This window comes from Bubalus kerabau, chromosome 1 (assembly GCF_029407905.1).
Source record: "Bubalus kerabau isolate K-KA32 ecotype Philippines breed swamp buffalo chromosome 1, PCC_UOA_SB_1v2, whole genome shotgun sequence".
NCBI classification, from domain to species: domain Eukaryota; kingdom Metazoa; phylum Chordata; class Mammalia; order Artiodactyla; family Bovidae; genus Bubalus; species Bubalus kerabau.
Genome location: NC_073624.1, coordinates 3,203,124 through 3,229,591, shown reverse-complemented (window position 1 = coordinate 3,229,591; position 26,468 = coordinate 3,203,124). Strand labels below are relative to the sequence as shown.

At 61.3% G+C, this 26,468-nt stretch overlaps 1 protein-coding gene across 2 annotated transcripts in view; it reads left to right on the top strand.

Annotated features, from left to right (window-relative positions):
* GRAMD4 (GRAM domain containing 4) overlaps positions 1-26,468 on the top strand; it is a 66,985-nt gene that overhangs the window by 16,524 nt on the left and 23,993 nt on the right. For both annotated transcript variants that reach the window (XM_055561738.1, XM_055561802.1), the window contains 2 exons: positions 13,437-13,647; positions 16,438-16,558. In XM_055561738.1, the coding sequence (XP_055417713.1) occupies positions 13,437-13,647; positions 16,438-16,558 (332 nt within the window). The remainder of the gene's footprint in view (positions 1-13,436; positions 13,648-16,437; positions 16,559-26,468) is intronic.

The window sequence follows — 26,468 nt, the reverse complement described above, 5'->3', positions numbered from 1 at the left end:
GAGATTTACAAATGCTGATTTATCAAAAACTGCCCACTGTAATGGAGAAGGCAATGGCAACCCACTCCAGTACTCTTGCCTGGGAAATCCCACGGACGAAAGAGCCTGGTGGGCTGCGGTCCATGGGGTCGCGAAGAGTTGAACACGACTGAGTGACTTCACTTTCACTTTTCACTTTCATGCATTGGAGAAGGAAATGGCGACCCACTCCAGTGTTCTTGCCTGGAGAATCCCAGGGACGGGGGAGCCTGGTGGGCTGCCGTCTATGGGGTCGCACAGAGTCGGATGCGACTGAAGCGACTTAGCAGCAGCAGCAGCAGCAGCAGCACTGTAAACCCCTTTCACGTTATCATAGTGTATTTTTACTTTTTTAAAAAAATCACTAGTTTTCCCAAAATGGGGGAAATTAATGAAGGGGAACTGGTGGTTTTGCCTTAACGAGGTCTGGTCAGCGGAGGACGGCCGGGTTCTCCAGGCCCCACACCCATCATACCCCCACACCTGTCACACCCCCACACCCACCGGGAGGACCAGTCTGGGAAGCACAGGGTGTCTCAGGATTGCCACTCAGTAGATCTGGCCTCCTGGGTATCCTGGAAGGGTCTTGGGGACCTCCAGGCTGCTGGACCTCGCTCTGAGCAGCAGGAGAGAGGCCCCTGCTGTGCTGAGTGAGGGCTTTTTTAGCTCTTTCTCCGTTTTGTTTGAACCCTTTCTATTTCTGTTATTTTAAAACCTTAATTTTGAACCTCGTTGACGTGATCTGGTCCACACACACATGAAGTCTGTTCAGAAGGGCTGAAGCCCCTGCTGGGTCTCCCTCCCACATGCCCCCTCCCCCCACATAGTCCCAGGACTCAGGGGTGCGGGGGACACCCACTCGCAAGGACCCTGCTCCAGGCAGGTAGCTGGTGCACGCTGTATGAAACGGCCTCGCTGCACGTCATTTTGCAAGCGTGAGTAGGAGACACTCCTGGAAGCGGAAGTGTGATTTCACTGGATTTTGCAGAATTGCGCTCCGCTCCACCCCCAGCTGGGGGACCCCGCCTCCTCGTGGTCTCACCCACACGCTGCGTCTCTGCCAATCTGTTCAGGAAATGGCTTCCCCGTGTAATCTTAATTTCTGTTTTTCTCTTTGTAAGTGAAGGTTAATTGCCATTTCATTTGCTTAAGGACTGTTTGTTTTCTTTTGCTGTGGACTCTGTATATCACTTGGCTGTTTTCCTCCAGGGCTGTTTTTCAAAGTTAGACAAATTAATCTTTCATAATATGTGTTGCAAATATTTTTCTCTGTGTTAGCATTTATATTTGACTACTGGTGGAGGCTTTTGCCTTGTGGAAATGTGTTTTTAGGGTAATCTGTCTTCTTCTTTATCATGTGTTGTGTTTCTTGCTTGGCAAGACCCTGTCCAGCCCCAGGATCTGAGTACCAACCCCCCACTCCCGGCTCCTTTGCAGCCTTCTTTATTTTACACTCAAGTCTTTGGTCCATTTTGAGTTTTTTGGGGAGGGTGTGAGATGTGGCTCCAGGGTTATCTTTCCATTTGCCGAAGGCTGTGTCTCCCTCTGGCCTAGGAGGCCCCTTTGACCCCAGTTCAGTCTGGGTCTGTTTCTGCTGATTTGTTTCGTGGCCCCGCCCAGTATTCACGTGCAGTCATCACACTGGCAGCTCGGGACTGTAGCTGTGTGGTGTTTTATTTATTTTTTTAATTATATATCGGCCTGTGTCGGGTCTTATTTGTGGCATGTGGGATCGTAGTTCCCTGACCAGGGATCGAGCCTGGGCCCCCTGCACTGGGAGTGTGGAGTCTTAGCCACTGGACCACCAGGGAAGTCCCTCCATCGTGTTCTACTCTGTGGCAAGGCCAGTCTGCCAGTCTCCCTCCTCGCTCGTGCTTGTCAGGGTTTTCCCGGCTGTTTGGCTTATTTCTCCTTATAAGCTGTAGACGCGGCTTGTCTTGCTTCCTCTGAAACCTTGTTATTCTTTTCTGGGGACCACATTAGATTTATAGATTATTTTAGAGTTTGGTGTGCCCTCTCGTTTTTCCCTCCCTTTCTCTGTTTGCGTAAATATGGCAAAATACACATAATACATATGAATAAAATATGACATAAATATTGGGCGAAATATACATATGACTTGGGGGCTTCCCTGATGGCACAAGGGTACAGAATCTGCCTGCAAAGAGAGACACAGGTTTGATCCCTGGGTCAGGAAGATCCCCTGGAGGAGGAAAGGGCAACCCACTCCAGCATCCTTGCCTGGGGAATCCCACAGGCCGAGGAGCCTGGGGGTCTGCAGTCCACGGGGCTGCAAAGAGTCGGACATGACTTAGAGACTAAACGATAGCAACCGAAACATGGCTTACTGTTTAAGTGTACAGTTCAGGGACTTCCCTGGTGGTCTAGTGGGTCCACGGCAGGGGCGCAGGTTCCAGCCCCGGTCAGGGAACTGAGACCTCACATGCTGCACAGCGTCGTCACAAGATAATAATAAAGCAGGGTGTGCAGCTCAGTGGCGTTCAGTGCACTCACGCTGTGCTTACTGTACAGTTAATCTGTAGAACTTTTTCCTCTTCCCAAACCGAAACCCTGTCCCTGTTTAGCACTCGCTCCGCCTCGCCTGCCGCAGCCCCTGGCCCCCGCCGTCTGCTCTCCGTCCCGGGGCTCTGCCTCCCCAGAGCTTTGTGTGAGTGGATCACACAGTCTTTGTCCTCTGTGGCCTGCTGGCCTCACTGAGCCTGCGGTCCTTGGGGCCTCTGGCTACAGTCTGTCTCAGTGCTCCCTTCCTGCTTGAGGCTGAGTGACATTCCCTTGTTGGCAGGGACGGCCCGTGGGCTGAGGACCCTTGGGCCACTTCCTCGTTCGGGCTGCTGTGAGCTTGGGCGTGCTGGCGTCTGTTTGAGTCCCTGCTTTCAGTTCTTTCCCATCTATACCCAGACGCGGAATTGGTGGATCGTACGGTGGTCCCGGTTTTAGTGTTTTGAGGAACTGCTGCGTGTTTTCCGTGGTCTCTGTGGCTGTGGTTTATGCTTCTGGGCGTGCATGCTGAAAATCAGGTTGTTTGCTGAGAACACGGCGAACCCCCAGCCCTGCTGCTGAGTAGGCTGGGCCTCTGGGAGCCTGGCTCCCTGGTCCCACCGGCAGGTCCTGGTGGGCTGGCGGGGGCGGAGAGGGGAGACCCTGGGCCCCATCATCACTCTAGAAGCTGTGATCTCCCCCTCTGAACCTCGCTTTCCCCGTCGCATTAAGAAGGGGAGGCACAGTGACAGTAGCAGCCATGCGGATGACACCACCCTTACGGCGGAGAGAGAAGGACTGAGGAGCCTCCTGATGGAAGCGAAGGAGGACACGGAAAAAGTTGGCCTAAAGCTCAACATTCAGAAAACTAAGATCATGGCATCCGGGCCCATCACTTCATGCAAATAGATGGGGAAACAGTGGAAACACTGACAGGCTTTATTTTTTGGGCTCTAAAATCACTGCAGATGGTGACTGCAGCCATGAAATTAAAAGACGCTTACTCCTTGGGGAAAAAGTTATGACCAACCTAGACAGCATATAAAAAAACAGAGATACTATTTTGCCAACAAAGGTCCGTCTAGTCAAGGCTATGGTTTTCCCAGTAGTCATGTATGGATGTGTGAGTTGGACTGTAAAGAAAGCTGAACACCAAAGAATTGATGCTTTTGAACTGTGGTGTTGGAGAAGACTCTTGAGAGTCCCTTGGACTGCAAGGAGATCCAACCAGTCCATTCTAAAGGAGATCAGTCCTGGGTGTTCTTTGGAAGAAATGATGCTAAAGCTGAAACTCCAGTACTTTGGCCACCTCATGTGAAGAGTTGACTCATTGCAAAAGACTCTGATGCTGGGAGGGATTGGGAGCAGGAGGAGAAGGGGACGACAGAGGATGAGATGGCTGGATGGCATCCCTGACTTGATGGATGTGAGTCTGAGTGAACTCCGGGAGTTGGTGATGGACAGGGAGGCCTGGTGTGCTGCAGTTTATGGGGTCTCAAAGATTCGGACATGGCTGAGCGACTCAACTGAACTGACTGTTTATTAAGCGCTCAGTCTGCGCCAGGCCTGGAGGCTGTGGGAGGACTGAGTGAAGTGGGACAGGGGAGCGCGCTGTGCTTGTTCTCCAAAAGGTGTCTGGTAGGAAAGGGCGGGGCGTGCTGGGTCTTCCGGCCTTCACCCTCCCGCAGGTGTGTCTGCGTCCTGCACAGGTCCACGCCCGCTGGCCGGGTCAGGCCGCTCTTTCCCCTGCCCCCCACACCGTGACTCCGAATGGACCCAAGCACCTCGTCCACGCCTGCCTGTGCCCGCCGAGTCCTTCTGGCTTGTGACCCCAGGTAACAGGGGCGCTTTGTCTGGGGGCATTCCTCTGTGGCCCCGGCCCCTCCGTGGAGCTGACAGCCCGAGGCGTAGCCTGAGCCCCACAGAGCTGCCTGCTCTGTGTCCCAGTTCCGGCTGCACCTGGTACACAGTAGGTGCTCATTACATGCTCCAGCAGCTTTCTCGTTAACCCTGACGGCCTCTGCCCCAGCCTATGTAAGGTTTTCACTGCCCGCCGATCACTCTCTGTTCCACGTCTGCTCTGGGTGGGGGGCCACGCCGAGCAGTCCCCTGCACCCGACACGCTCGGGGGGCACTGAGACCAGCTTTCCCCGTCCTTCTGCGTGGCCCGCCGTATGTCAGCCCAGCTGGGAGACCATGCGTAAGGCTGGATCGCCCACCACGCTGGGCGGTTACCTGGGCGGCAGGTGTGGAAAGGACTTTTTCTGTGTCATTGGACGTGGGTTTTACAGCAATGGTGTGAGGTGAGGGCAGCCAGCCAGGCCCCTGTGCCGTCAGGCCCTGCCCAGCGCTGAGCTCCCTTTTCGCCCAGCCCATCAGGAAATGTGTGTTCCACCTTCCCCTTGCCGGGTGGTTTTCAGACGCCGAAAGCCCCTTGTGGCGGTGTGCCCGGCGGCCCTGCGCTGAGCCTGTCCGTGTCCTGGGGCTCGGTCTGCGGGTGAGTCCGGGTGGGCTCTGGAAGGACCTGTGGCCTCGTTTCCAAAAAGGAAGAAGTGTCCGCAGGCCAGGGCCGAGGGCCTGTCCCCGGGGGACTGTCAGAGGCCACGTGGGTTTACCTAAAGGGGCCAGCACGTCCCTTAAAATGCGCGGCTGTGACCCACTGATTGTCTGCCAGGCTGCGTGCCGGGCCTGCCCGCTGGCGTGGGGCCCGCGTGGGACCCTCGTCCTCGAGCAGAGGCTCTGAGGCCGGGGGCTTCCTGGGGAGGGGGGTGCATGCGCTGCAGGGCACTGGGGCCCGGGCGGGGCGGGGTGGGGCTGGCTGCTGTGCGCACGGGCACTTTATCACTGTGCTGCTTGTCTGCAGAGCAGGGGCCCTGAGTGTGGACGGGGCCTCCAGACACGGGTTATTCAGAGCTGCAGGCCGGCCCCTCTGCTCGGGTGGGATACCTGGCCCGGGGTGGGGGAGAAGACAGTGGCTCTCGACTGGGGGGGGTCCTCCTGGCCCCAGGGACCCTGGATCTGGTCCAGGCTGCCGGCCCCTCCACGGACGGCGCCTCCCCATCACCCCTGTCCTAAAGGAGGTTTGACGGTGGCGAGGTTCACGTCTGAATGTGTGATTGGCAGGTCCACTGCAAGGGGAACCGTGGTGCTGAGTGAGGGCCTGGTTCCCTGTTACGCATTGGTGGGTGATGAGGCCCATTTGAGAGTCCTTGTTCTGCTGGGCACTGATCACCTTGAGACCAGGGGCAGCCAGCTGTGACCCCATCGAGGGTTGTGTGCCCGCCGCTGCCTGTTTTTGTATATGATGTCTTCCTGGGGATGTCCCTTGCGGCCTCGTGGTTAAGGCTCTGCTCCTTTGCTGCCAGGGGCCCGGGTTCAATCCCTGGTTGGGGAACTGAGATCCCACAAAAGCCACAGAGAAAGATGGCCTTCTTGGCCCAGAGCCACAGCTGCTTTGCGCTACAACACAAAGGGAGAGCTTGCGATGGGAGGCTTGTGGCCGCCGTGCCCGAGACGCATGCCGCCCGGGTTCCCAGGCCTGCACCTTCCGTCTGGCAGCACTGTGGGCCGCAGAGCCTCTGGAGGAGAGCTGGTTCGCGGACAGCTGTGGGCTGGAGCCCCTCTCTGCTCCCTGGGGCAGGGCTCCGGTGCTGGCAGGAAGTCAGGAGAAAACTCGGAGTCCAGACGGCATTTCCTACCAGCTGGAAGGATCTCCTCCAGATGCTGAGGGCAGGGGGAGACTTGAAAGCAGAGTGCTTTCACCAGAAACGAGTGCTTGAGTGCGTTTCCTATTGCTCAGTGTGTTTATACAACACAGGTTTATGCAGACCTAAGCTTTAGGTTTTCCTCTTCGCTTTGTTTGGGTTAAACAGCTGTGTGGCCAGTGTGCTGAGCTGCTCGCCCACTCAGTCTCCTAGGCAGACGGGCCAGGGGGCTCTCATACGGCGTGAGGTTGAAGACTGGAGTGTCACCCCGTGGCCCCGGGGACCCAAGGGGGCTGGGAAGGTGATGAGCAGGGCGTGAGGGTAGTGTGCCCACCCAGCCTCCCAGCCAGTGGCCCTGCGATTGGGGGTCCCCCCAGAGGCTTGGGTCCAGTGTGTTCTTTTGGGAATTTCACCCATATGAACGAGGTGGCCTTTCCCCATGGACTGTACAGGGCATGGGATTCTCCAGGCCAGAATACTGGAGTGAGAAACCGTTCCCTTCTCCAGGGGATCTTCCCGACCCAGGGAGAGAACCCAGGTCTCTCACATTGTGGGTGGATTCTTTACCAGCTGAGCCACCAGGGAAGCCCAAGAATACTGGAGTGGGTAGCCTATCCCTTCTCCAGCAGATCTTCCCGACCCAGGAATCAAACCGGGGTCTCCTGCGTTGCAGGTGGATTCTTTACCAGCTGAGCCACCAGGGAAGCCCCTTGGTCGTCTCAGGGACTCTCAGTTTGACCTCTGCCTCCGAGCTGTGCCAGGGAAGCAGGAGGGCGTCTGGGGACACGGTGTTCCCTGAGCCCTGCTCCTCTGTGGCCACAACCGCTCGAGACGACGAAGGGTCAGGGCAGTGATGTGTTGGAGCCGCTCACGTGGGCCTGCAAAAGGCTGCCTGTGAAGGTGTCAGGAAACCTGTGAGCTGGCCGCTAGTGAGATGAGTGTGTGAACTCAGATAAACTATGTCGGAAGCAGAGGGGTGAGTGCTGGAAGTTGCTCCCTCCCGGATTGTGTGACCAGATTATGGTCCTGACGCAGTTGGCGTCTCTGGGGTCTGGAGAGTGGGAATCGCCTGGGTGGTTACCGGGCAGCACGGCCCACCACGTGCTCATGGGCTCCCAGACGTCCCTTTGGTGGCTTGAAGGACAGCCGCAAGGGAAGCAGTCACAGTGTGGAAACAGGGATGCGCCGCATGGGGCCTCGCCTCCCTTTGCGTTGACTCTTTGGACGTGGGAAGGCAACGGTGAGACGCTGGTTCGTGGGTGGAGGTTGAGGCATGGCATCCACATCCACGGCAAAGTGAGGAGGCCCCTCCCATTGAAAAGCAACTGCTTGCTTCTGCGAGGATGTCTCTTGCGTCCTGGACCAGCGAGTTGGCTTCTGATGCGTGGCCTCCCTTCCCACCTTGGTTTGTCCTCTTAATGTAGACAAGCATGTCCAGCAGCCGACATTCATGCTGGAACCATGCTCGTTGGTCGGTCGCGGTCCTGGTTGACCGGCCCGGAAGGATTTCAGCAAGAATCAGTGAACCCGCCCCTGGGCGTCTCTTGTTTTTACGGAGTTCCCGGTGAAGAGTGTTGAACGTTTTATTACTGCTTGTAAACGTGCAGCACATGCCTTAGTCACCAAGATGAGAACGTCTGTGCGTCTGTGCCCAGAGATCCTGGGGGCGGGGTGGGGGGGTGGCTCACCCTGACCCCGCCCCACCAGCCCTCCTGCTCCTCCCGCCTGGCTCTCCCGGGCCCCTGTGGCCCCAGCGGGGTCACAGAGCCAGCAGGACCCAGGCAGCTTTCCTGTTAACAGCACTCAACACTCCGCCCCTGGCGTGGGGACGTCTGGCTCGACTGTGTAGGAGGAAAAGCTGCCGAAGAATTCCACCTCCTCCCGGAGAACCTCCCAGGCTGTTGAAACCTTGGACTTAAGCGCCGTTAAGTGTTCCCGGATTTGGGGAGCGCGTGATTCCCCAGCCTCGAGGGCAGAGTCCACGGCCTTGCTGTGAGGTCCCTGTGGCTGGGCGGCTCCGAGCGGGCAGGCCTGGCCCTCCTGGCACCCAGGACCCAGTCGTGGGGGCCCCATCCCCGCCTCACTGAGCAGCCAGCCCGTGCCAGCCCTGCTGGGACGGACCTGGTGCCTGCGGGACCTGCCCTCGGGCATGTGTTCTAACCACTGGGGCTGGGGGACAAATCCTAAACCAGGGAGCTAGCCTGGACCAGACAGGCAGGCAGAATTTGGGGTGGGGGGGATGTACTTGGAGCAGAAGGAGCCAGTATGGGGACACCCCAGACCGGGAAGTGCTGGGCCCCAAGGTAACCAGTGTGGTGGTCAGAGGACCCCCGAGGGGTCAGCAGGGCTGAAGCCCAGTGTCAGGGAGCAGGCAAAGCCCCGGAGGGGTCTCAGTGGGTTGCTGCAGACTGTATGAGGTGTGTGGGCCAGACCCGGCTTGGGGGAGAGGGAGGGAGGAGCACAGCTGTGGGGCCCAGCTTGGACATGGGGGCCCCCGGCTTGAAGATGAGGGGTCCCTGGCTTGGAGGTGGGGGCCTCTGGCTTAGAGGTGGGGGGCCCTGTCTTACAGATGACCCCCCAGCTTGGAGGTGGGGGCCCCTGGCTTGGAGGTGAAGGCCCCCCTGCTTGGAGGTAGGGGCTCCCGGCTTGGAGGTTGGGGCCCCCGGCTTGGAGGTGGGGAGCCCCCGGCTTGGAGGTGGGAGTCCCCAGGTTGGAGATGAGGGGTCCCCGGCCTGGAGGTGGGGGGCCCCAGCCTGGAGGTAGGGGGCCCTGTCCTAGAGATGACCCCCCAGCTTGGAGGTGGGGGCCCCCGGCCTGGAGGTGGGGGCTCCCGGCCTGGAGGTGGGGGCCCTGGCTTGGGGGGCTGGGCTCGCTGTAGACAGCCACGGTCACGTGGTCAGGAGCCTCTTCCGGGTTTGACTTGAGCGGCTGGTGTTCAGGTGTCATTGAGGGGAGGTCCATGGAGGCTCCCGCTACTGATGAACGTCCTCACACAGTAGGTCAGCGGCCAGAGTCCAGCCATGGGAGGCTGGTGGGCAGGGAGTCAGCTGAGCATCTGAGCGTTCAGGGCCCTGCCGACAGAGGCATGCATCTGGGTGAGGGAGTGGCTGCCCTGCCAGCCTCGAGGTTGGGGGAACCCACGGGCCCTCGGTGGAAGCCAGTGTCGAGCTCTGCATGGGCGGGGGGTGTGGTCACCGTGCCTCCCGTATCGTGGGCATCCAGACTGCTCCGAGGATCACCCAGCATGGGGCCCCCGGGCTGGCTGGAGCTGCGTGCAGGTTGGGGTCCCGGGGGCTCGTCTTGCAGGGCTGTGGGCCTCTGGGGCGCCTTCCTGGAGGACGGAGTCCTGGCAGAGGGCCGGCCGGTTGGCTGGGGCTGGCCTCGCTCGACATCTGTGACTCCCCGGGAATACGGTTTAGGACAAGGGTTGCTGCATTTGGGGAACAGACATCATTTATCCTGGGGTCAGCGGAAGAGCCGCCAGGTGACGGAGGGTGACGCCAGGCCCGGGCCGAGCCTGCTGTCTGAGCGTGGCCGGGGCGGCAAGGAGCACGGCTGGGACCCGGGACACGGCGCACGCGGGGCTGGGAACCGCTTTTTTCTGAGTCTCAGGCTGGTGGGGGAACTAACGTCCTTTGTGGTTTCCAAGTCCAGTGTTCCGCGGACAGTGCGGCCTTTGTGTGTCCAGGAACCATTCAGCGCGTTTCCAGAGCAGCATGCTTTGTGTCCGGGGGCCAGCACTGGGCTCGCTCCGGCGTCCCGAGGCCCCGCAGCGCAGTGGGCACCGCCCCGAGCGGGGGTGGCGGCCGGGCCCCAGCGCCAGGCGCCCCCTTGCCCTGTCTCCCCGTGTCTCCCCGTCCCGCCTCTGCGGCTGCAGGGCCTGGCAGGTGTCGCAGCTCTGAGCGTCTGCTTCTGTGTGGAGGTACGAGGGGGGCCCCTCTGGGAGCCTCAGGGGCCGGGGCGCCACGTCCCGCTCTGAGGGCGGCTGCACCTAGAAGGCCGGCCGTGCGGGCATCTGGCCGGGGGCCTTTGGGTGCCCAGGGGAACCGTCTGTGGACGCAGGCTTCCTCCCCATGGGCCCTGGGGAGTGCGGGGTAGGTGTGCGGGGACCGGGGGCTGGTGCATAAAGGGGAGGCTGGGGGAGCTGGGGCGGAGTGGGACACATGGCAGCACCCAGACGGAAGGAGCGGGACGGTTTGTGGAGACAGTGTCAGTGACGCTGGCTTTGCGGGGAAGCCTTGCTCTGGGTCATGCTTCGTGCCTGGCTCGCTCCGGCTTCCATCTTGCTGGCCATGGACCATGGCCGTGCCAGTCTCCTCCCATCGTCATTTCAAAGCTGGGGAGGACTGAGATGAGATGGTCCTGGGGTGGGGTGGGCTACCCCTCAGCCTTGGGGGTGTGGGTGACGGGCAGAGCACCCCTTCCAGCCGGGACCCGCCTTGAGGGGTGGTCAGGTGTCCTGGCACCTGGTCTTGGTCTAGCAGCTGTGTGAGCCCAGGGGCCTGGAGGCAGGGCGGTGGGGACCCCTGCCCTCCCCAAGGGCGGATGTGAGCAGGTTAGGGTGAGCTGGCGCTGCAAGGAGGGGCCCCGCTGGGTGGGGTGAGGGGCGTGCAGGCTGGGCACCTGTGAGCGGTGTCCTGATGGTGGTGGGGTGGATCCTCGGCGCTCTGTCCCCCTCCCCGGGTGGCCTCCTCATTTGCTTGCTGAGTCAGGAGGGAAGGCTGCCCGGCCTGCGGGGCGGGGAGTCCCAGGACTGCCGACGACCGGCGAGGAGGGAGGCTTGGCTGCGGGGACCCCCCCTGCCACCGTCTGCCTGCTCTGTCTGGTGCTGGGCGAGGAGGGGTCCCCCTGGGTCTTTTTGAAAATGGAAGAAAGGAGGTTTTACCTGGTGGTGCGTCCCATCCCTGTTTGCTTTGATTTTTCAAGTTAGAAAAGCAATTTTAAAGGGCATGTGGAGAACAGTTTTGCAGCCTCTCAGGAGCTCCACCCAGGGTCCCGTGTCATTTGTGGGGGTGCAGACGCCTGTTGTCCGTGACGGTGACCTTGGGCAGCAGCGCTGGTCACCACTCTGAGGCTCCCGGGGACGTCCGTGCACCCCACTTGGCACCCAGCGCTCCCGGCCGGCCGCGGTTCAGCCCAGACAAGCTCCCTGTGCCGGATCTGTCCCGGGACACATCTCCAGACGGGGACCCGGTGGTTCCCAGGGCGTTGGAGTCCCTGCTTCCTGTGGCCTCGGCCACATCGCTGGCTCTGTTTCCTTCCTGGTGAAGTTAGAGGTTTCTGCACGAGGACTGGGTGACGCCTGTTGCTGAGATTCCTCCTCTGCTCGGCGTGGGGGGGCGGTGGTTTGCACGTCTGTGTACCAGAGTCCTCCAGTCTTTACCGATTTGTGCAAGTTGTCTCACTACAGAGATGCGAGTTCACACATACCGCTCTGCTCCACGTGTCTCCTGTTTCACTGCGCTTTTTAAACAAACGTCAGTTTACTTCTGTCTGGTTGACTGAGTTTTTTTTATTTTAAACTTTGATATTTTTTTCCCCCATTTCTTAATGTAGACCATCACCCCCTCTTTAGGAACTTAAGTCTTCTCTCTCTGTCTATTTTTTAAGTTTTCTTAACCTTTTAGTTCTTCTGGAGTTCACAGCTCCTTCATGGGATAGCTTCCCAGATGGCTGGCCCCCTGCCCCCATCCTGCCGGATTGGGCCACACCGGGCCAGCTCAGGGTTCCAGAGCCCGAGAAGCCCCTGTCCCAGGAGCACCTCCAGCCCTGCCCCTGACCGGCACGGCCTCAGCTGTCCGTGAAGACCAGAGCTGGCCCTGGCTCGTCCTGACCCGGCTCTCGCGGGCGCCCACTGCTCGCAGGCTTTGTCATTTCGAGTGATGATGCCGGGGATGGCGGCGGCCCTTGGAGGGTGGGGCAGGCGTGCAGGGCTGCAGCCGGGCACCCTGGGCGGTGCTCTACTGAGGTCTAACGGCTCCAGGCCCGCACCGTCCAAAACAGGAAACGCTTCTCCCTGCTGTTGTGGTTCTGCGTGGACTGTTCCCAGTGGGGCGGTTTGGGGTGGATCCCGCCCTACAGGAAATCACCGAGCTGTTTATCGGGTCCAGGCTGAGTGTTGACACCTGGTGTCAACTCGAGTTCTTGGGATCCTCTGGCCGGATCGGTGCTCACTCCCATCGGTGTTCATTCTGTTTCAGAGGTGGAATCTGGGGCTCAGAACGGTGGGAAGTGGAGGACTTGAGCCTGGGCACATTCAGAGCCCCTGCCCCGTGGGGAACCGGGGCCTCTTGTAGACCTTGGGGGCCGGGGAGCGTGTGATGGGGGCTGAGGCCGTGGGCTTCAGCGTGAGGTTGCCTGGATGTGCAGAAGGGCTGCCCACACCCCACCCCTGGGCTTTCCTGGGGTTGGGTCAGAGATGTGGGGAGCGGGCACCCCACTGCACATCTGTCCCTGGTGTGCATGCGTGCTGGACATACACGTCTCCTCCGTGCCAGCACACATGGCCCCCCCACCCCCGCCCAGCATAATCCCCCACCTGGCCTTTGCCGCCCTCGCTCCAGTCTGGTGAAGGGGGGGGCTTCTGTGACTGCAGCCTGGGGGCTGTGCCAGGAAGACCTCTGGGACCCAGCGAGGCTGAGCTGGTCCTGAGTTGAGTCAGGGCACCCAGGCAGGCAGGAAGGGGTTTCGGGCCGATGGGGCAGCCTGGCTGTGTGCCTGGGAGCGAGGGTCAGGGGTCAGAGGGACTGACACCCAGATCCCCTGCGTTCTAGTGGCTGTCCCGGGCATGCGCGTGGCTGCGCTTCCTGACGGGTCGTGGGAGCTCGGGAGGGTCAGCGCTCCGCCCTTCTTCCCGCAGTGCCCCCTGCCCCCGCGGGGTCAGCGGCTCCCCTGCAGCTCCAGGCTGCCTCCTCTTGGTGCTGGGGGTCCCACTGGGGGACAGGGCTCCCTTCTCCCCTGTGGGGTGCAGAGGGCTCAGTGACAGGGGCCCGAGCTCAGTGGCCGGCCCAGCTGGGTGCAGGTGACCGAGGCCCCAGGCTCGCGGGCAGGGGGGAAGTCTGTGGGTCCCTGAGTAGCGGGCCTGGCTGCTCCCCGAGGGCAGGGCTGGGTGGCAGCCCTGGGCTGGGGCCTGGAGCTGTCTGTGGGGGATGGTGTGGCTGCAGGCGGCCGGCCGGTGACTGACCGTGTGACCTTGCCCCCCTTGCTGTCCTGCAGGGACCCCGAGCGTCATGTTAAGGTGAAGCAGAGGGGCTCAGTGCTGAACATGCTAAGGAAGCTGGACAAAATCAGGTTCAGAGGTCACAAGAGAGATGACTTCCTCGATCTAGCCGAGTCTCCGAACGCCTCGGACACCGAATGTGGAGACGAGATTCCCCTGAAGATCCCTCGGACCTCGCCCCGGGACAGCGAGGAGCTCAGGGACCCTGTGAGTACCGAGTGTCCCCCAACCCCGGCCGCGCGGCCCAGGTCTCGGGGCCCCTCGTGGGACGCCGGCACTGTCCCCATCCTCGGGTGCCAAGCCCAGCGTGGCCTTGGGTGGGTGGACTGTGACCTTCCTGGCTGGTCGGACACAGACGGGGCTGCTCTGCATCTCTCCCTACCACCCCCAACCTCCCTGGTTGGGGCCCATGATCAGATTGAGGGTAGTTTGTCCGGCCGCAGGATTTCTTTTCCTTCCTTGGTTTTTTGGGTGATTGGCAAACTTTTCATGCAGAAGTGATGCCAGGGCCCCAGCCTGACCCCCGGGAGTCTGACGCAGAGGGTCGCAGGGCGCTGTCTGGAAGCCGTTGGCCCGGCCCGAGAGCAGCACCTTTGGCCACCTGGACATCCCAGGGTGCGTGTCACTGCCCTGGCACCTGGCTGAGCCCAGGCTGGGCCTCAGGAACCCAGCTGGGGACAGTGGCCCCTGTGGGCTAGTCGTGGATGCCCTTTCCGTGGCTAGCAGATCTCCTCAGTGGGGCTCAGTGGCTCTGGTGTGAGCAGGCCCTGCTGACCTCTGGAAGCTTCTGTTTGGTCAGCGGGCAGGCAGCTGGTGGGGCATGTTCCCCCAGTCCCCTCCCGGCCAGGGGTGACGGCTGGCTCCCTGCTGTGGGGACAGCTGCCCTCATCTCCCCATCGTCAGCGAAGAAGCCCAGAGCCCCCCTGCCCCACCAGCTGTGGACAACCCTGCCCCCGTGGACCCCAGGGCTGGTGGCCTGGCGGTTCCTCCCTGAGCACCTGGGCTAGGCTTTCCTTGCAGGAGTGGCTGTGAGCACCCGCCTGCCTGGCCCCGTGTATTATTAATGCTTCATAGCAGAACAGGGACGGGCTCGCCTGCTCCTGGCGGCAATGAATAATTCATCAGCACTGCCTCCTAAGAGCCAGCATCCGATCAGGCGGGCTGGAGCTGCGGAGCCTGGAGGGCAGCGCCCTGCCTGGGCATGGCCTCTGTTCCTCCGCCCCCAGGTCGGGGATGGGCTGGGGCCTCACTTGCTGTGTCTCCTGGTAGGCTGGCAGCATCTACTGGGAGGGACACCATGGGGGTCACAGGCCTGTCCTGGGAAAGGGGCGCCTCCTGTGGGGGTGGGACCAGCCGGCCAGTGAGAGCTCAGGGCGGGGCAAGCCCAGAGCTGTGAGTACAAATGACTCTCCAGGCTACCTCCGCAGTCCCAAGGGGCTCTCTCTCTCTTTCTCTCTCTCTCTCCATGGGGGGGACGGGCCAGCATCCCACAGCGGGTCACACTGTCCTTCTTGTCACCTCTGCCCCTGGGACCCTGGGTCACTCCCGCGAACCTCGTGCCCATGTGGCCTGCGCCACCGCTCCATGCAGGCAGGTCGTGTGTCGTCCTGGTGGAAGTGACCAGCGCCTCCTGCAGGTGCGCCCCGTGACCTCTGCTGTCCCCTGAGGGCCCTTGGCTCTGAGCCGGCCACAGCCGTGTGATCCCAGCCTCCCTCAGACCCGGGGGCCCCGAAGGGATCTGAAAGCTCTGGGACAAGTTCCATACGGGCTTAGTTCCAGCTGCTTGGAGACTGACCCGCTTTTCAGCCCTCTGAGGACGCGGGCTCACGCGCCGGGCCACTCTGCCCCCCTCGGTGGGGATGTTTCTGATGTGGTGAGCCCAGCATCCGGATCCATGCAGGGCCACCTTCCCAGGCCGGCCTCTGCCCTCCGCCCTGGGGCCTCCACCTTGTTCGCTGAGGCCGGGGATGGGCAGGGGAGGGGCACCGTTGTCCGCGAGGCGAGTGGGCGAGCAGGGCGCGGGGGGGCCCTGCCTCTCGCCTGCTGCCTAGCCCTCCTGTGCCCGCCCCTGCCAGGCCCAGGGGGTGGGCAGATGAAGCCAGCCTGGTCCCTGCCGTCTGGGAGCTCGTGCTGCGGTAGCCAGAGCAGCTGACGGTCCAGGAGGTCAGGGGCCAGGACAGGGCAGCCCCGGGCCAGAGTCTTAGTGTCTGCTTCTCCCTCCTGGGCTGTGGCCCTAGACGAGATGACGTGTGCGGGAGTCGGTCACGGACCACGTCTGGGCTGGGTGTCCCCTTCCTTCTATACCCGTTTTGGGAGGGACCCGGAGTCAGATGGCCCTGTTGCGTGGCAGGGTGCAGTTGTGGGGTGACCAGGGGAGTTTCCAGGACGCCCCGGGCAGGCCTGGCAGCACCAATAGATGCGCCCCTCGCCAGCGGGCAGCGGCAGCCTGTAACCGGAGCCTGCCCTGAGTCTGGCGGGACAGCGGGGGGTGGCTTTAATGAGCTGCCGTGGGCCAGGACAGGGCCCTGTTTGGAGTTCGCTCCCCTTGGAACCTGGCATGCGGAGGCGCCCTCCCCGGAGTCCTGTTGCTGAGGCTCCCCGGGCGCCAGCCCAGCCCCGTGGCTGGGCCGCCCTCCTGGGAGGTCAGCGCGCAGGCCGGGGCAGGCTTCCACGAGTTCCTTCCCTGTGGTCTGAGAGCTGTGCTGTGACCCGTCCAGAGGCTCAGCGGCACACTGTGGTTTTAGTTTGTCGTTTCTGGACGTTGGCCTCGCCGGGCCCGAGATGTCTCTTCCCCGGCAGGTGAAACCGAGGTGAACTGATGCAGGGTCTGACACAGGGCCAGTGCCTTCCTAGGCCGGGGGCGCTCTGGGAAGCGGCCTTTCCAGACCGCAGGGACCTCGGGGTACCCCGAGGTGCCAGGTGATGAGAGAACCAGGTGACGTGGATCCAGGGTGCTTCCAGGCAGCTCTGAGCTCTTTCTTGGGGTTCTCCTTCTAGGCTGGTCCAGGGACCCTCATCATGGCTGCAGGAGTCCAGGACTTCAACCGGACAGAGTTTGATCGCTTAAATGAGATCAAAGGTCACCTGGAAATCGCCTTATTGGAGAAACACTTCTTACGTGAGTACCTGTAGGGCGGTGGGGGGGGTGGGGGCAGCGGGCAGAGGGGACAGTCTTGCAGGAGTACAGCCGGGTCACACAGGGGTCACAGCGGGTGCTGCCAGGCTAGCGGAGGGGACAGGCGTGGCCCCGCGTGGACGTCCCCACACGGCCCTCGCCTCCTGAGTCTGAATCCCGTCTGCGTGGCTGCGAAGTCTTTACTTTCTAGGACAGACGAGGGGAAGGAGTAAAATGTCCCCAGAAATTCTCATCATTTCAGAGTCTGGCGCGCTGCTGTGGTTTATCAGAATCCATCAGAGGTTTTGGGGGTGGTCTGAAATTTCCTGTCCTCTGTTGCTCCTCTCTCCACCCCTCTGTCCTCCTCCTTTACAGACGAGGAAACAGAGGCTCCAGAGCCGAGAACAGTGGCCCTCCTGGTGGGTTAAGTCCTCCGACTAGTGAGGGAGTCAATCCAGGCAGACTCACCCTGAAGCCCACGCATGTGGCAGGCTGTTTTCACAGCTGACCCCAGCATGGGGCTGATGCGTTTAGGGGGAAAACCACAGAGGGAGAGGGAATTAGCTTTGCCCCTTGTGCCCAGAGCCAGGCATGTCCAAGTCACGAGCAGAGCCGCCTGGGCCCCAGGCGGAGGGAGGGTGCAGGGCAAGGCGCCTCGCTGCCGGGTCCTGCCCGGCCGGGGTCCCCCTCTGATGGGAGGGACCAGGCACGCTGTGCCCTCGCCCTCTGTCCCCACGCACCCTCTGCCTGTTGTTCGGTGTCTCCCTCGTGTGTGTGCTCAGCGTGGTCTGAGCTCCAGCTGTGGGCACCCCGACTCCGCAGCCCGAGTCACCCGTGCAGTGTGCGGGACCCCTGGCCGGCACACGCCCTGGTGGGAAGGCTGGGGGCTGGGCCTGCCTTCTCCTCCTGGGAGGTGGGCCATGTGGCCCTCACTGCCTCTCCGTGCACTGTCTGCCACCCAGGTGCCGCCCCGGCTTCCCCCAGGCCCCTCTTCCTGGTCAGTGACTCCTTGGGCACGCACGTGCGTACAGGGCCTGGACTCCATGTGTGCGCCTGCCTGCACCCCGCCGGCCAGCGCTCACCCGCCCGCAGGGTCTGAGCCCCAAGACTGAGCACTCGGTCTCTGTGGGAATCTGAGGTTGTGGCCGGGGAGACGGGGCCAGGCGGGGTCCGTGGGCGCTGCGGACCGAGAGCAGCCTGCCTCGTGCGGTCTTGTCCCTGTGACCTCGGTCTGTGCTGAGCTCCCCCAGCGCAGCCGCACGAACGGAGGGGCAGCCAGGCTGTCTCTCCAGAGCGGAGTGGGCCTGCCGTGTGGTGGCCGTGCCGGGCGGCTCCAGGTGGGGAGTACCCGTGGGCGATGCTTTGTGCAGTTGCCTCTCGTGGGTCCAGCGGAGGAACCAACAGAGCCAGGTGCTCCCCAGGGCAGGGAAGGGTCTGTGAGCATCCGCCTGGGAGGTGGGCCGCCTGCTGGGGTAGGGGCGGCAGGAGGTCTCCAGGAGAAGGGGTTACCAGGCAGGGTGGGTGGGGAGAAAGCGTCCATCAGAGAGGTGGGGGGCCAGGACGGCTATGATCCCCAGGGAGGCCCACACGGGGCTGAAGAGCGGAGAAGAGAAAAGGCTGACTGGGTCCGGATTGGTGTTGCTTGGGCCGGCCCTTGTGCTCTGTCCCGAGTGTTTTATCAACAGAGAGAAACGCCAGGTAGCTCGTGTCGTAGAAGTGCGGAGCTCCACTTTGATGGCCGGGGGTAATGATGATGGGCGTTTTTAAAAATAATCGTTTCCTTGGCTGCGCTGGGCCTTCGTTGCCGTGTGTGGGCTTTCTCGAGTGGTGGCGAGCGGGGCCTCTCTCTGGTCGCGGTGCGTGGGGATCTCGCTGCAGTGGCGTCTCTTGCTTTGGAGCACAGGCTCTGGAGCACAGGGGCTCAGAAGTTGTGGGGCAAGGCATGCCAGATCTCAGTTTCCATCCAGGGATCAAACCCGCGCCCCTTGCGATGGAAGGGTGGAGTCCTAACTGGACTGCCAGGGAAAACCCTGATTATATTTTAAAAATGAGTTAGGGCTTCCCTGGTAGCTCAGACAGTAACGAATCTGCCTACAATGCAGGAGACCTGGGTTTGACCTCTGGGTCAGGAAGATCCCCTGGAGGGGAGGGCATGGCAACCCACTTCAGTGTTCTGCCTGTAGAATCCCCATGGACAGAGGAACCTGGTGGGTTCCCCACCGTCCACGGGGTTGCAAAGAGTCCGACACTACTGAGCAACTAAGCACAGCCTTGCATCACAACTAAAAAATCAAGTTTTTCTTGAATAGCATCAGATATCCAACTTACGCTCAAACTTCCCCAGTTGTCTGGTCATTTTTAGGGCAGTTCTCTGAAATCACAAACAGGGCCTGTTAGTTGTGGTTGGTAGGTGTATCTTGCCCACCCTGGACCTTGCTCAGGGCATCCCCACAGTCCCAGCACGGGAGCCAGCGTGTCCTCTGTCCCTCAGTGGGGGTGGGTGATCTTGCGGAAGCCCCCCTCCTCGGTGGGGGTGGGTGGGGGTGATCTTGGGGAAGGCCCCCTCCTCGGTAGGGGTGGGGGTGATCTTGGGGAAGGCCCTCTCCTCGGTGGGGGTGGGGGTAGGAGGTGCGGAAGGCCCCCTCCTCGGTGGTTGGTGGGGGTAGGGGGTGTGGAAGGCCCCCTCCTCAGTAGGGGTGGGGGTGATCTTGGGGAAGGCCCTCTCCTCGGTGGTTGGTGGGGGTAGGGGGTGCGGAAGGCCCCTTCCTTGGTGGGGGTGGGGTGATGTTGCAGAAGGCCCCCTCTTCGGTGGTGGTGGAGCTAGGGAGTGTGGAAGGCCCCCTCCTCGGTGGAGGTGGGTGGGGGTGATCTTGCGGAAGGCCCCCTCCTCGGTGGGGGTGGGCGGGCTGTGGTGGGTGTGTGTGCTTCCTTGAGGCCGTTTCTCTTGTGTATCATGACCTGGTTGTCATGATGGCTTCCGTCCATCTTCTCATTAGAGGTTGTAGATGGTAGTTTTCGACTTCCAACATTTCCTTCTCCATTTGTTAACCGATGTATTTCTGAAAACTTAACTCCTTGGTTGCCCGGAAACGTAGTTTGTATAGAAAGGCAGGAGGCGTGCTGAATTTTCCCCTTCACATTCCAGCTTTCAAAGCAACGAGTTGATTCTCTGCTTAGAGCATCTTGGGCTTTTGCAGGGGGTTTGGTGTCCTCGGGGAGAAGGCAATGGCACCCCACTCTAGTACTGTTGCCCGGAAAATCCCATGGATGGAGGAGCCTGGTAGGCTGCAGTCCATGGGGTTGCTAAGAGTCAGACACGACTGAGTGACTTCACTTTCACTTTCCACTTTCATGCATTGGAGAAGGAAATGGCAACCCACTCCAGTGTTCTTGCCTGGAGAATCCCATGGACGGAGAAGCCTGGTAGGCTGCAGTCCATGGGGTCACACAGAGTCAGACACGACTGAAGCGACTTGGCAGCAGTTGGTGTCCTCATGAGATCGGGGACTTATAAACATGGCCACGAGTCTTAGTCGCCGTGCTCCCGCCTCCCTGGTGCTCAGATGGCCCCACCATGGGCTGGGTTTGTCTGGTGTTTCCTCAGGATGAGGCTGAGGTCAGAGTGTCCTCAGCACATCTGACCTGGAGGCTGGGGTGCCATTTTGTCCCACCACGCACACTGCCGAGTTCATTCTAGAATTAGATCCAGTGTTGTGGGGGTCTGAACTCTTTCCACGTTTCTAGAGTCAGGGAATAGTCAGAGACGTCAGCCGTCTCTCCCAGGGGCCCTCAGTCCCTCTTCCCGTGAAGATAACCAGTCGTCTTGTAACCGCGCAGCTCATCTTTCCATCGGTTTCTATAGAAGCAAATATGTCCGTATCTGTGCCCCTCAGATGGGCTTCCCAGGTGGCTTGGTGGTAAACAGTCTGCCTGCCAAGCAGCAGACACAGGTTCGATCCCTGGGTCAGGAAGATGCCCTGCAGAAGGAAATGGCAACCCACTCCAGTGTTCTTGCCCGGAGAATCCCATGGACAGAGGAGGGTGACAGGCTGCAGTCCACGGGGTCACAAAGAGCTGGACGTGACTTGGCGACTAAACAACAGCAAGCCAGCCCTTTAGATCCACGTTGGCATGCTTTGTCCACACTGAGTTACGTCGTGGAGGCCTCTCCGAATGGTTCTCAGAGCTCTTCCGTGTTACACATGGGTTGGCCCTGTGGCTGTGGTGTGGGCAGCCCGCCTGCTCCCTGCTCCTTGTTACGTGGCTACAGGTGGTAACTGCACCCCTCCAGCCTGTTCCGTAGTTACAGGTGGTTCTTAGCAGGAAGCCTGGAGTGTGTGGGCTGCGCGACTTCCTTTACCCTGAGCATCTAATCTGAGGCTCCGATCGGAGCTCTGTGCTCGGAGGGAGGTGTTGCAGGGAAACCTGGTCAGAGTTGGAGTCTGCACAGAGCCTGTCCCTGCCTCCTGTCTCTTTGTCCTGGTACCCAGGGGAGCACAGTGTGGAAGGAAGGATGTCGGCGCCCTGTGGACCCACAGAGGTGTTTTGGTGACCTCTGAGCCTGCATCTGTGTGCTGGGCGGGCCACCCCGCCCGGGTCTGCAGGGGGTGGTGGTGGTGGCAGGGAGCTTTGCTCGGAGGTGGCCCCAGGCTTCTGGCTTCTGACTCAGCCCCGAGCGGGCGGGTGGCTGTGGACGTTCCACCATCCAGAGCCTGGCCCCCCGCCATCTGTAAAGCGCCTGAGTGGTCTGTGTTAAAGTTCCATTCAATTATCTGTAGTACTTTCTTTCCAAAAGCAGACTGTTATTCTCAGAGAGGAGGAAATAGCCCAGGCTTACAGCGGCTTTCTTCAGTTATTAAATATTGAAGAGTACAAGTGTTCCTGGGAGGAGATGGCGAAGGGATGAAGAATGGGAGATTGCAGCGGGTCCTGGCTCAGGACCAGGAGCAGGAGGCTAAATTTGTTAAAGAAGCACATAAATAAATGAAAAGCCACCATCCATTTTCCTTTCGGCCGAAATGCATTTCAGTTGTTACTGCTGTTTGGGCACGGACACACGCAGGCTGCTGCGCGGTTTCTGAGCAGGAGCATGCATTTATCGATCGCCTGTTGGGTACGGGCTCTGGGAAGGGAGGTGCTCCTCCATCGTCAGCGGCATGGGCAGGCGCCTCCCAGAGTGACCTGCACGGATTTTGGAGCTTGGAGGGAGCTGCTTCTGGGACCTCAGGGTTGCCAGCCCTGAGCTGGGTGTGGGTTCCATATTGCCGAACTGTTCCTTCTTCCTGGGTGGACGTGAGGCCTGTGGGCTCCTACCTCGATGGGCTGCAGGCTGGTACCAGGGGTGTGCGGCTCAGCCCTCGGCACACCACTGTGGTCGTTCCTGGGGAGGGAGGCTCCAGCAGTGGGGGGCCCTTTGCCCCTGAGCCGTGATGCTCCCGGGAGCTCCCCTTCCTGCCCCGACAAGCAGTGGGTCCATGTGGCCGGCTCTGACGCCGTGGGAGGGCTTCCAGGAGAAGCCCTGGGGAGGCAGGCAGGAGGGTGGCCATCCGCCTCCCGCGGCCTGCAGAGCCCCCCTCTGGATGCCGAGGCTGGAAGGAAGGAAGTTTCTGGGCGCCAGTCTGGGTGATTCAGGCCGACGAAGCCCTTTCTCACCATTGGAAGCAGCAGGCCTCGGGCCTGCCCGGTGTCTGCCGGTGGAGGCGTCTGGCGGGGCAGCCGCCCACAGCCGGCCGGGGTCGGGGTCAGGTGTGGCGTTGGGTGGATACCTCTGGACCCACCCTGCAGGTGTCTCTCTGGGGTTCTGGCTCTAAACGAGCAACAAACCAAAAAGGCCCGACCCTGCTCCTGTTTATTCTGCGATGTTGAGCTGAGAGGATCAACTGTCCGTGCCAGAGGCCGGGTCGGACAGTTCAGCTTGGTGGTGATGCATTTATCGAGTGGTTTCTGCGCTTTCGGGAAGACAGCAGATGGGTGACCCAGACAGCCAGGAAGGGAGGAAACAGATCAGATAACCAGCGGACGAAGACAACATGAAACTGCCCGAGCGTGTCACAGGGGCCTGGGAGGAGACGAAACGGGCCCTGAAGGGCCTGTGTCTGACCCACGGGGCTGGCTCTGAACTGAGAGCCTATTTCTTGCTTACTCCTGCGAATGTCCGCTCCTGCCTCCCTGCTGGACAGAGGCGAGCTGGCCCTGTGCCTAGCCGGGCACCTCCCCCGCCCAGGCCCTGAGGGCTCGCTCGGCTGGCAGGAGGAGCAGGGTGGGGGCTGGGCGCACACGTCCCCTGGGTCTGTGCTGTCCGCGCTCAGAGTCCCGGAGCCTGGACCGGGGCCGTCAGGTCAGTTTGCCACCTCTTGCAGAGAGGCGGCCCCTGGCTCCTGAAAATCGGCTGTTGAGAGTGGAAGCGCGGCCTGGGAGCCTGTTCCAGCTTATTTTACACGAGAAACATGTTCACGCTCTGCTCCTTCACCCCAGGCCCCCGGTCGGTTTCCTAAAACGTGTCTGAAAGGTAGTGGTGTGCGGCCTGTCTTGTGGGCGTGTCAGAGCTTAGAGCCGCGCCGCCTGCTGGCCGTCGGCGTGATGCCAGCGCTTCCTGGATGGTGCCTCTGCGTCCAGCAGCCAGTGAACGCTGGGGAAGATGCAGACGGAAGTTCACCGCGAAAGCAGGGCCTTGCCTGTGATGAGCTGGCTTCCCCGAGGGGAGAGGGTGCAGGAAGCCACAGGGGGATTGCCATAAGCATGTTCCCGGCTCATGACCCCATACCTGGTGCTTTGGGAAGGCATGGCTCTGCCACCTTCAGGCTGGGGGAGTGGGTGGGCCGGGCTGAGGGAGCAAGCTGGCCGGGCTGGGGGAGCAGGGGGCTAGGCTGGGAGGCCAGAGGCTGGGAGAACTCGAGGAGCACTGAGGAGGGATGTGAAGGGTAGAGCCTGGGACCCCTGGGTAGGCTTCCAGGCGGGCAGCCTGCCACCTGACCACAGCCCAGAAACAGCGCAGCGGGTAGTCCCTGCGTTTGCACACCTGGCTGGTGGGAAGCAGTTTTTTTTAAGGATTATCACTTGATTTTTTATTTTTGGCGGTGGCTGGGCCTGTTGAATTGTGTGCCAAGAGGACTCTCACTTGAGAGTTCTACTTTTACGGGTTTAAAAATAGCCTTGGAGCCGTGTTCCTTTCTCTCCATGTCTTCACCAGGGGCCGGGGAGTGGGCTGGGCGTGGGTGGGCATGAACGCAGGTGCCCCCCCCGGCCTGCCGTCTCCCTGGAGATGGGCCATGGGGGTGCTGTCCCTGCGCATCTCGGAGAGGCGGGGAGGCTGGACCACGTGGGCAGGCTGCCCGGGTCCTGGTGGGCGGGTGCAGCAGGAAACGCCCGGCCATGGGAGCTGTGGTCCTGTGTTCGGGGAGCCACGTCTGCCTCGTCCCTTTGAAAGCGCTGGTTTGTTGGGTGCCCTGGTGGGGGCCCCGAAGGCTCCTGTCGGAGTGGAGTCTGGTTTGTGTGGCCCCTGGGCTGCACCAAGGAGGCATTTTGGCGGCAGAAACCACGCTTTCGGAAGTCAACACGGCACCTGTGCGTCTGAGGGTCCCTCTGGGCTCACACTGCTCCCCCCTACCTCCTCCCTGTTACATTCTCTCTGTTCTCGTGGGAGGTGGGCGGGGGCAGGCTGTGTGCCCCTGGGAGCCGGTCCTGGTTCCCCTTCAGAGCCTTGCACCTGGAAGCCGGCTCTGCTCACCTGTCCTGCTGGGTGGGGGCGCAGTGAGGAAATTACAGTGCCAACCTCTGCCCCGGGCGTGCCCTGCGATCTTAGAAGGTTCGGGGTTTCTGAGTCATGTCCCAGGCGGGATCCTGGCTCCCCTGGCCTCCAGCAGACGTCCTTCCTGTCCCCCGGCCGGCCCTGGCCACCTGCCAGGTCAGCAGACGGCACCAGGGCTTGGAGAAGAGAACAGCATCAGGCTGGGAGCCATGCCCCGTGACCTGGGCAAGTCCCGTGACGGCTGGTGCGGCGGCCTTCCCACCTGCCTGCCCATGGCTCCTACTCCAGGGGACCCCCCACACACCTGTGACTGAGTTGCCGGCAGGTGTGAAGGTCCCTGTCCTGGCCCACCTGCGTGGTTGCAGAGGTGCCGAGAGGCTCATGAGAGCCGCCCGCGGGTGGGCCTCCAACGGGACATGCTTGTGCGAGTCCCGGGCTCACGGCAGGCTGATTCCGGGATGCCCTCTGTGTGGGTGCTTCTCACTGTGGCAGTTTGGCCAAGCTCGGAAGCACCATCAGTGGGGTGTTTGGCAAATCCTGTTTCTGGGTGACGGGGACACACACCCAGAGGTGGGAGGAGGGGGCTGGCAGGGGCCCCTGCACCCCCAGAGGCCATGACCTGCCAGAGGAGGGCACTTCTTTGCTTTTTGGCCTCTGCTCACCTCTCCAAGGCCTGGTGCCGTCTGCTGACCTGGCAGGTGGCCAGGGCCGGCCGGGGGTCGGGAAGGACGTCTGCTGGAGGCCAGGGGAGCCAGGATCCCACCTGGAACTTGACTCAGAAGCCCCGAACCTTCTAAAATCGCCAGATTCCTGGGAGTGGGAAGACCCTCTCTGGGCCAGATGGAAAGAGAGGGATCGTCCTTTTTCTCCCAGGCCCTGCTTGGCCTCCTTGGCCCGAGAGAGTTGTGTCTGTGTGGCGTCTGGTGGGCAGAATCCCAGTGCCCACGTCCTCATCACCAGACCCTGGGACTGTGTCACCTTTTGTGACAGAAGGGACGTTGCAGACGTGATTGAGTGAAGACTCTGTGATGGGGATATGGGCCTGGAGTATCCAGGTGGACTCGGGCGTCACGAGTGTCCTCAGGAGAGGGAGGCGGGGGGTCAGACAAAGAGGAGGAGACGTGATGATGGAGTCAGAGATCGGGGTGGTGTCCCCGATGGCGGGGGTCACAAGCCAAGGAATGTGGGTGCCTCTGGAAGCCAGAAGAGGCTGGGACGTGGATCCTCCCCCGGAGCCTCCAGAGAGGCCAGCCCTGCCCTCACCTCACCTCGAGCCCCTTGAGTGTCGTTTCAGACTCTGACCACAGAGCTGTCAGGATACACTCTGCCATGACGTCGGTGGTGACTCCTTTCAGCAGCAGTAGGAAGTCAGCGTGGGGCTCTTTGAGGGGCTCCTCCTGCTGACCCTGTACGTGGCGTCGAACCCCCACCCCCCACCTACAGGAGATCCTCGCGGCCCCCTGATTGATGGAGCCGGAACGCGTGGGGAGCCCATTGCTGCAGCCAGGAGTGTCCGGGGCCTGTGGGCAGAAGGCCAGACTGCCTCGGAACAAGCCACGAGCTGGGCCTGGGGTTGGAGGGTGTCCCGGGGACCCAAGGAGAGACCCAGGACAGAGGCCAGCAGCCCCCGAGGACATGGGCCTGTTGGGAGGCCAGGAGCGGGGAGTCCACCTCCTGAGTGACCAGCCCAGCACTTCCTGCCTGGTGAGGAGCGGCCGCCCATTTCTTCTCCGTCTGAGAGCAGGAGGAGGAAATTTCTGTGTTGCCTTTGTCCTGTGCAAGGGGCCAGCAGGGTTCTGCACTGCAGTTGACCTAAATATGTTGCGGGAGGCAGCAGGCCCGCAGTGTCCACCGTCATGGGGTCTAATCATCATTCCAGGCTTAGAAGTCACGCAGCCTTGCGGGAGGCCTGTGCTCGGAGGAAGGACTTGAGGGAGAGGAATGATCAGGATGTCGATGGGGCTTATTCATTCGTCTTTGTGCCCCCAGGAGAGGAGGCTCCCAGAAAAGGCGGGAAGGCTTCTCCTGGCTTTGCTGTCAGCGGGGATGAGTAGGTTCGCCAGGCTGTGTCCAAAGGTCCCTGTCTGCAGGGCCATTGTCTCCGCACTGGCTTGAGGCGGGTGGTGGCTTTGAGGAGAGAGGTGGGCAGGGCTTCTAGAAGGGAGG